The following is a 10353-nucleotide window of genomic DNA, read 5'->3' as shown; positions in this document are numbered from 1 at the left end:
TTACTTGTGGAATGGTGAATTAATTATATGAAAAAAACGTTTCCATTTTGATCGGTAATACACGAAATTAAACCAATCAACAATGTATTTTTACTAGCTTGTTCAAGCCTTAACGAGCAAAACTTATTTATACCTATTTCATTCAGCACAAAAAGTTTTTTTTTTTTTTTTGTTTTTTTTATATATATCATTTTCTTGTCGAAGAATTATAAAAATCAGTAAATGTTTTTGTCTCAACAAAATAACTTCTGTTGATATATTTTTATTAGTAAAATTACAAAGTGATAGTGTTTTAAATATATATTCTCATCAATATATGTTTACATTATTAAGTTAACACATAATTTATCAACTTTTAACTCTTTTTTTTACTATACCAACTGACAGGCACAACTTTTCTAAATCAAAATATTATACTAATGAATGAAACGTTCGATTTTTTTGCCAAAGTATTGTAAGGTATATGATGTATTAGTTTAGAACAATAGTTACGCTTCAGAATTTTTATTTATTTTTGGGGTTATGTGTAAAATTGTCTCTAAATTCTAATAATTCTGCGGAATAGTTATCATGACGTAATTGACTAGTAATTGTCGGCAAACCCCAAGTTTGATGAAATTAGTGATGCTGAAGGGGTACTAATCACTTTTATAATTATCGTTAGTCATGATGTTTTCTCTTTATAGAAATTGATTTACTACATTCTAATAACAACCGGCAAAATATTAACATACATCAAAGATCAAAACTCCTTGACTAGTAACTTTTATTTCCTTTCCCTTTCACATTATTACGCTTTCATATCATATTCCTTTTCCTTTGTACAGCTAAAAATAGATGCCCTATAAATAAACTACAAAGGTCAAAGTGTCAAATCAACTCTATATATTATTAACATATTTTTTTTCCTCTAGTTCAAAAAATGCATGAATTTTCTACTTATATATATCTGTCAGACATTGTATGGTTCTAATTGTCAATAGTCACATGTATATACTAAAGACATACACACTCTCGAATAATACCTACTAATGCACACTTGAATTATAAGTATATATTTGCGAACCAAATAAAATGAGCGATGCTAACTTAATTCCTCATATTATAATTAAATCACTTTAGATTAACAAGTTGAGAAGAAAGTGCTTAGATAAATTCTGTCAGCTGTTAGCTGGACAAAGTTACTGTTATACTAGAAATGACATCAATTAAAATCTTCATATATGAGATAGGTATTTCCAACTTTAGTATGTACTACCAGTCATTTTTATTTATCCACTTTCTTGGTAAATTTGAGCGAATGTTTAACTTATAAAAATCCACATATCCTAAGTATTTTTAGATACTAAATTATTTATATGTATGCATTAGCTTTATCGTCCAATATTTTACTTTCGTACGTGTTCTATTAATTGATTAATATTAGCATCGAGTAAAAAGTGGTTGGTGAATATGTATTCTATTTTTACTGTTGTAGAAGTGTAAGAATTTTAGGGTAGGCCCAAGAACAAAACCACCCGCGCCGGAAGATTCTGTCGTAACGGTTTCAATGATTCTTGAAAAGCTGCACAGTGAGCAGTAACACCAAAATTTAATTTACTCTTTTTTTTTTTTTTTTTTTTTTTTTTTTTCATAAATAATTTAGAACAGTTAATTGAAAATGCCAAACTTATATCATAGCCAACGAGCTCAGTTATATGATCCCGATATCAGCCAGCTAAATCGGGATTCCTATGTCATTTTCCGATCGTACGTACCCACATTGGCTTTCACGTGACAGATTCATGTGGATCCAGACTCGGATCAGTCGATCCTCCGGGACCCTATTTGGATATTTAACCAATAATTATTGAGTTTTAATTCAAGTTATATAAATGGGAAAGAAAAAACATTATTTTAATTATTTGAGTTTTGGATATAATTTATTGAACGCATCCAAAGCACTTCGATCGGTGCTTGTGAAAGTTTTGGCCAAAAAGACATAATATGACATATAGTTTGACTGTACAATTTATCTTCGATGAAATGCATTTTGACTGTACAATTAATTACACGCATGTAGACAGATGACTAGTTTAGTCTGGTGAAATGCATTTTAACGAACTAGTATGATTACTATCGGTCTGGTGTTATTATCTTATGCATTTATTATATTATTATACAATCAAACTACAGTTTCAAGGTTGATAATGTTGGATGTCCAAAAAAAAAAAAAACTACTATCAATGTTGTAACTTGTAAATTATAATGTTAATTTATAGAGTATAATAATTGATGGATGATTCTGTTAATGTCGCTAATTCTAACATGTTATCACTCAAAATCGATGATAGCATTTTAACTACGGCAATGTGGTACGGAATGAGAGAATAATACGGTATGTCATTGTATTACACACGATAACTAATATGCCTATTTTGAGTTGATTATAAATACTCTATAAATATTTTAAAAAATTTATATGTTCATGCATATAGTATATATATTATAAATATAAACAAACTTGCAAGAAAGCTACAAAATGAATAAAGAAATTAAGAGAGTATGCCTATCTGTACGTCGGTGGCTGTATATTTGTCAAAGTAATAATGTCATACTAGTATATTATTGCAAGTATGTTAATACTTGAAATTCAAAATTTAGGGATCAGGGCTGAGTCTACGACAAGATACGTATCAATGCACACGTCCAAGTTTTTTTCTTGTGTACAATGTCATGGACTCCACAGACGGTGACATTTTAGAAATACTATTTGATTGGTCTGCTGTATAAATTTAATTTCCAAACCTGTCATGTCATTTCGACTACGATACGTGTGATTTTATCAATCACGTTTTATCAAGACATGTGGATATCGTACACCGAAACTAAACATTGCACAAACGTATCTTAAATTATATGCAACAAACAAATTATTACAGTATGTATGTTTATATATATAATCGAATAACCTAAGGGCAAGTCCATTGGCGATATATAATTTTGAGATTCTTAAACTTTTTTAACAATATATTTTGTAAATAAGAACTTGTGGAATCTTAACTAAAATTATTCCTCCAATGGTAGAATTTTAATTGGGGTTCTTCTTTTTAAAAAAAAAAAAAATTTCAAAACAAAAAAAATTTGTAAGTAAAATTATAATTAATATGAAAGTTTAAACTTTAAACATTTGAGATTTTTTGAGAGAGAGCAAATCAGGCAAAAAAAAAAATCTCTCAATTAAATGTTATACCCAATAATTTGATGACACGTTACAGTTTCTAATTTTTTTTTTGAGCTTTCTAAATAAGAAGAATTTTTTTTTTGAGCTTTCTAAATAAGAAGAGCTCTTCCTTATTTTTGCATTTCTGATTTACTTTTTTTGCACTTTTTCCTTAAAACTTCATCTAATAATTTCGGTTGGATACCCTGACAACATTTATGACATATGGAGTATATTAATAATAGTATTCTCTCCGTTTCAAAATATAGTATGTTTTAACTAAAGCACGCAGATTAAGAAGTCTTTACTTTTAAAAAGTTTAACTAATTAAAAAAATACTGCATAATATAAAATACTAAACTAATCTAAAAATTGCATAGAAACTTGATAATATCCTATATTATAAAACAAAAAACTTTTCTAAAACATTTTATATTTTAAAATGGAAAGAGTAATATTTAGCTGTAAGCTGTCTAATGAAAACGTCACTAAATATTTGGACAAAATTATTATTAGGGATATGTAATGTAATATATTATATGAAATTGTATCAAGGGATCCCATGTAGTAATGACGAAGACCTTACTTGATAGGATTCGAAGAAGTGTATTAATTTAGTCGCGGTGCATCGCTGTCCACACGGTTGGTTCATGCGTACGTGGCATTTTGCTGGCAAGTGGCAGTGAAGGTTCTTGTTTAATTATGTATGTTCCATTCATGTCTTTCCCAAGGTGCATGTTTCTTCAAGTTTTATAAAAAGGCATATTTTTAATACTCTCTTTCGAATAGATTGATGTTCTAGGATTTATTTTTGTCTCAAAAAAATTGATGTTGTATATTAAAAAGTTAAAAATAATTTTTCTTCTTTATGCTTTTTATATATGGCATTTGTCTAATGGTTTAAATTTTCTCTCTATCAAAAAAATAATTAAAAATTAATTTATAAATAAAAGTTAAACTTTTTTTAATATGTGTGATAGTGACTAAACATCAATCTATCAAGATAGAGGAAGTATTTGTTTTTTTTTTTAATTATTTTTTTTTCTCTTCCTTATGAAAGAAGAATAATTGCGATCGAATAAAAAGAATCAATCGGTATTATTAAGCATCGTTTGTCTGAATAAATGTTTCAATTTTTGATCGAGTTTTGTTTTGATCAATGTATTTATTTTTAATTAAGATGCATATAGAAGCACATCAAAACTCCACACTACTAGTGCAAGTGGTAAGCATCATTGCCTAAACAGATGTAATTATAATTAAGTTTTAGAATTCGTCGTCGACAACGAAATTTGCTTATGATGAAGGTTTTGTGCATAATTATGAACAGATCCATTTATTTCACTCTAACTAGGAATAGATGTTTGATGGGATACAAGTGAACACGACACAAAGTAACAAAAAATCATTCTTGGTCACAGAAATATTCTAAAACGGATTTCGAAATATCAAGAAAAAAGGGCAATTAAAAACGTAATCTCATTATGTCTTTGAAATCTAAATTAAAAGTTGAGTTATTTTAATTATTAATTTCCTTTTTGTTGATGTAGAGGATGACAACCCATTTGATTTGAAAGATTAACACAAATAATTTTGATCATACATATATTTGCCTAAATCACACCCGTTCATCTCTCAAAACCTCCATAATTTATATGAGGAAAATAAAACTAACTATTCATTACGCAATTAGATTTTTTTTTGCTTAAAAAATTAATTAGAAAGATAAGTGGACAATGACACGAGACAAAGACGCAATCGTTAGGGCCTTAAATAATTAGAGACAGCATAAACACATGCACTAGTCATGTCTTTGTTTAACTATGTGGTGTTTACTCTAACGACGTCGCTCCCAGTGGTCATAATACTTCTATCGACATATATAATTATCCCGCAATTAAACTAAGCATGTTTGCCTGTAGTGATTTTGTTTCTTCTTCTTAATTAAGAACTAACTAAGGGGGTTTATCATAACTTTAACGGTCATCAATCTAATTCATAATAACAACAATTATGTTAAGACAAAAGGAAGTGTCACAACTTTTTGTCGATTAGAGAGAGATTATCGCAGAGCTAAGTTGACTTTAAATGGAAGCAAACGAGTGATAAACAAGAAAAATATTTTGAAGATTTTTATTTCCTGTTCAAATATGATTTTATAAAGATGGGCGGTCCGATAAATTTACGGTTTGAAATGGTAATAGTGGACTTTTTACAGGAAACTTTGATAACTGAATAAAGCAAAAGCAAAAATGATGGTTTTTGAAGGTTTTTAACTTCTTTTTTTTTCCTTAGTAAAAAGTTTTTAACTAAACTACAAGGAAACTTAAGAAAGGAGGAATCTTGTTTACAAAGACAAATGCCTATTGGGCCTATAATTATCTTGCTACATATTGGGCCAAGCTAAACAATAAACGTTATTACGGGCTTCACTGAACTTATTTATGTTTTCTAAACCCAAACCAAAAAGGAGTAGTGCACATTCACTTATGGTGTGAGTTAAAGCAGGTGAATATTTCTCCATCGTCTTCTTCTTTCTTCTTCGTCTTGTGAAGAAGATTACCCAATCTGAAAGAAAACGAAAGAAGCTGACAAAATTGTAAATTCTCACTTGAGATTTCCATGGAGTTATCTCTTCTCCGTCCGTCGACTCAATCGCTTCTTCCGTCGTTCTCGAAGCCGAATCTTCGATTACATGTCTACAAGCCTCTTAAACTCCGTTGTTCCGTGGCCGGTGGACCAACCGTCGGATCTTCCAAAATCGACGGCGGAGGAGGAGGAAACACGATCACGGCGGACTGTGTGATTGTCGGCGGAGGTATCAGTGGTCTCTGTATCGCGCAAGCGCTCGCTACGAAGCATCCTGATGCTGCTCCGAATTTGATTGTGACGGAGGCTAAGGATCGTGTTGGAGGTAACATTATCACTCGTGAAGAGAATGGTTTTCTCTGGGAAGAAGGTCCTAATAGCTTTCAGCCTTCTGATCCTATGCTCACTATGGTGGTAAGTTCTTGGACTTGATTTTGAAAGACTCGTTCTTAGTGAGAACAATGTAGTTGATGAATTGCATGTATGTTTGTAGATGAGATGATGTTTTAAGTGTTTTGAATGTTTAGGTTGATAGTGGTTTGAAGGATGATTTGGTGTTGGGAGATCCTACTGCGCCAAGGTTTGTGTTGTGGAATGGGAAACTCAGGCCGGTTCCATCGAAGCTAACGGACTTACCGTTCTTTGATTTGATGAGCATTGGTGGGAAGATTAGAGCTGGGTTTGGTGCACTTGGCATTCGACCATCACCTCCAGTTTGTATTTCTTACCATCCTTTTAGATCAATTAAATTTCTTGCAAAGCTAGGCTTTGTGTTTGGTAGAATCTGCTCATGTTCTTAGAGTTTGGCAAAGGTGACAGGGTCGTGAAGAATCTGTGGAGGAGTTTGTTCGGCGTAACCTTGGTGCTGAGGTGTTTGAGCGTCTGATTGAACCGTTTTGTTCAGGTAGTGTGACAAATATAGCTTCATATGAACCATTTATTTGATTGGATGTCTGCGAATTTGATTATCTAGCAGTGTTGATTTTGTTTTTTAGTGCACCACTAATGCTTTAGATTTCATGCTTTAGGTGTTTATGCGGGTGATCCTTCAAAACTGAGCATGAAAGCAGCGTTTGGGAAGGTTTGGAAACTAGAGCAAATTGGTGGAAGCATCATTGGTGGTACTTTTAAGGCAATTCAGGAGAGGAAAAAAGCTCCCAAGGCAGAACGAGACCCGTGAGTTACATAACCTTTTTCAGTTGCTTTGGGTCTTTTGTGCCTTGATATATAATTGTATAACAACTCAACCTCCTACTCCAGGCGTCTGCCAAAACCAAAGGGCCAAACAGTTGGTTCTTTCAGGAAAGGACTTCGAATGTTGCCAGAAGCAATATCTGCAAGGTAAGCCGAGACTTTTCTTTCTCTATCGGAAGTGAACAAGGCAAACACTTTCAAATATTTTCTGAAATCCTTTGCAATTTGACAGGTTAGGTAGCAAAGTTAAATTGTCGTGGAAGCTCTCAGGTATTACTAAGCTGGACAGCGGAGGATACAACTTAACCTATGAGACTCCAGATGGTGTAGTGTCTGTGCAGAGCAAAAGTGTTGTAATGACTGTGCCATCTCATGTTGCAAGCGGCCTCTTGCGCCCTCTCTCTGTAAGTTTCTCGTTTTGCGAACAAGGAATTTGCACAAAAGCATCGATTTGACAAATATGGGTTCTTATATCACCTGCTGCAACTTTTTTTTTCCAGGAATCTGCAGCAAATGCACTCTCAAAACTGTACTATCCACCAGTTGCAGCAGTATCTATCTCGTACCCGAAAGAAGCAATCCGAACAGAATGTTTGATAGATGGTGAACTAAAGGGTTTTGGGCAATTGCATCCACGCACGCAAGGAGTTGAAACATTAGGTATATATCTTGTAGTTTTAATCCTTTATTATGTCAGAATGTTCATAGTAAGTTTCATTGGATTGCTTGGAAATCTCCAGGAACTATATACAGCTCCTCTCTCTTTCCAAATCGAGCTCCGCCCGGAAGAGTTTTGCTGCTGAACTACATTGGCGGGTCTACCAACACCGGGATTCTGTCCAAGGTAAAAAACAACAAACACTTGTAACACATCTTCCCTTAAACAAGTAAACCTAAGAACTGATCTTTTTCTCTCTCTCTCTCTTGGGTTTTGATTTCTGCAGTCTGAAGGTGAGTTAGTGGAAGCAGTTGACAGGGATTTGAGGAAAATGCTAATTAAGCCTAATTCGACTGATCCACTTAAATTAGGAGTTAGGGTATGGCCGCAAGCCATTCCTCAGTTTCTAGTTGGCCACTTTGATATCCTTGACACAGCTAAATCATCCCTAACATCTTCGGGCAACGAAGGGCTATTTTTGGGTGGCAATTACGTCGCAGGTGTAGCCTTAGGCAGGTGTGTAGAAGGCGCATATGAAACCGCGACTGAGGTCAACAACTTCATGTCACGGTACGCTTACAAGTAAATGTAAAAACATTAAATCTCTCAGCTTGCGTGAGTTTTATTAAATATTGTGGTTGCGATATTAAACTTCAATTTCATTTGATACACAGATTGTAGTTTATAGTTATTATCTAGGCGAAGGGTCTTTGGTTCTCGCAGTCTAGATTAGATCCTGTATTGACTTTAAACAACTGAGCGTATCTTTGGAAATAGCCGACTCGGTCACTGACCCGTCCATCTCCTGGAATCCCACATTCTAAACCACCGTTTATGATATTAGTGACTAAACCATAACCGACAGTTCGGTTTGCTGCTCTATCTGCTTTCGTCGGTCTGTATCGGTTGACCATAACGTCATGGCAGGATGGCTTAGGAATCTGTTCGGTCATCCAAAACCAAAGAGCTGTCTTGAACGCTAAAACAGAGTTGTTGGCAACAAGTTCTGGGTTCTGTAGACCGTCAAAACCCAATGCTCGACCCGCTTGTCCGTAATTGTAATTCCTATTTATCCCAAAAGGAGAGAGTAAAATTAACCAAAAGCTCTAAGACTGAGATACGATAATCAAATTGCAGAAAAGATGATCAAATTGTTTAATTTTTTTATTGGTAAAAGATAAATGGATATATATGGTTAGTTAATTAACTTAATATCTGTAGACTTACCAAGAAAGTTGAATGGGACCTCTTCCTTTGTAAGACTTGCCAGGAACGCAAGGCCAATCTTTGTTAGTTTCATCACAATAATTACTCTGTGGACTTACTTCCTCTTTAAAACACAGTCCCCATGCGTACGGTCCGTCCGGTGCCGTGGCCCAACCACCTGTCGTCTCGTGAGATATTTGCGCCAAAAACGCAGCTACTTCGCGCCGCCTTGTCCAAAAGTTTCCTACGCTTCCGAACCTCGGGAACCACCTTGTAGCCTCCACAAAAGCTTCGTAGGGGTAGAAACCTTTTGCAGGGCATGCGTTGTTGTCCTTGTGGATGAAGATTTGGTCGTAGAGAGATCTTGGGACTAGTCTCATGATTGGTGCGGGTATATAATTGGAGTGTTTACGAGCTTCGGTTTCATGGAGAGAGGATGATATTGAGAAGAGGAAGAGGAAGAGACAGAGCAATAGAGGAATTTGTTTCTCCATATTTGTTCTTTATTGTGTTGTGTCTTGTGTGAGAGAAGATGGGGTTTTGGCTTCGTTGTTATATAGAGAGGAGATGTAGTAGTGGAAGACTTGAGTTATATGTTTTTGATTTGGTCAACGTTCTGACCTTTTTTAGTGGAGTTTATTGTTTTTATTTTTATTTTTGTATATAGTTTATTTCGTTTTAGAGTCTACTTTATTTTTGTTTCTTTCTGTTCAACGGAGACCCATTCTTGAATATAGGATTACAAATTACATTAGTTGCAGACCGGATTAATTGTTGAACCATTTAAATTTGAATTGAACTGACTAAAACTAATATGAAGACAAAAATGAATTATACCGTGGATGATAATGTTATTTGGGAGTTATAGTAACCCACATTCGAACATAACATTTTCACTCTTGAAATTAAAAAAGTAGGGATGATTACAATTTTTATTAAAGTCTTATTTTACAAACTACCAGAGACAAGGCTTGAGGTCGGTGGCTAACTAAACATGAAAAACGCCAAGCAACTTGTGAAATGAGTTGGACCAAGTCGTGACGACCTGGTGACGACGACTTTTTTTAATAAGATAAGCTCCAATTGTTTTAAGAAATATAGTAAAACACCAACCTATATAGCTAGTTGTTGAGGGTGATTTCTACCTATTAATTTGGCAGTGAAGCATCCATAACCATTACATCTATAAGATTGTTAGGACTGTTCTCAAAACAAAATATATTGACTTATTAGGATATAAGTTTATTATGGTGTATTAGCGTATAGCTAAGTCTCTTTTGGGATGCTATTTTGTTTTGGGTTATAATTGGTAAAAATGGTTGACCAATTAATTCGACCACGTGATAACAGAAAAGAGACGTTTAGTTCCACTACATTGGTGCGATATGAAGTGATCACCATTGCTTATAGTTTAATTCACACTTCCATTTTACATCATCAAAGGCTATGTATAGTTTATATATAGATCTATCAAGTGGTCTTACATCCAATCTCGTCAATTGAT

At 33.8% G+C, this 10353-nt stretch overlaps 2 protein-coding genes across 2 annotated transcripts; one reads left to right on the top strand and one right to left on the bottom strand.

Annotated features, from left to right (window-relative positions):
- On the top strand, window positions 5716–8330 carry LOC104737612 (protoporphyrinogen oxidase 1, chloroplastic). Its single transcript, XM_010457827.2, has 9 exons — window positions 5716–6205; window positions 6319–6504; window positions 6611–6695; window positions 6820–6967; window positions 7052–7132; window positions 7218–7389; window positions 7486–7645; window positions 7726–7829; window positions 7930–8330. Exons 1-9 carry the CDS (start codon window positions 5825–5827, stop codon window positions 8227–8229), a joined length of 1617 nt encoding a protein of 538 aa, XP_010456129.1. The 5' UTR covers window positions 5716–5824; the 3' UTR covers window positions 8230–8330.
- LOC104737613 (chitinase 10-like) lies at window positions 8231–9380 on the bottom strand. The gene is made up of 2 exons (XM_010457828.2): window positions 8871–9380; window positions 8231–8708 (listed from the first exon to the last, which is right to left on the bottom strand). Exons 1-2 carry the CDS (start codon window positions 9341–9343, stop codon window positions 8339–8341), a joined length of 843 nt encoding a protein of 280 aa, XP_010456130.1. The 5' UTR covers window positions 9344–9380; the 3' UTR covers window positions 8231–8338.

Source organism: Camelina sativa, chromosome 13, assembly GCF_000633955.1.
Source record: "Camelina sativa cultivar DH55 chromosome 13, Cs, whole genome shotgun sequence".
Taxonomy (NCBI): domain Eukaryota; kingdom Viridiplantae; phylum Streptophyta; class Magnoliopsida; order Brassicales; family Brassicaceae; genus Camelina; species Camelina sativa.
Note: the sequence above shows the minus strand (reverse complement) of the source record. Positions and strands in the feature narration are given on the sequence as shown.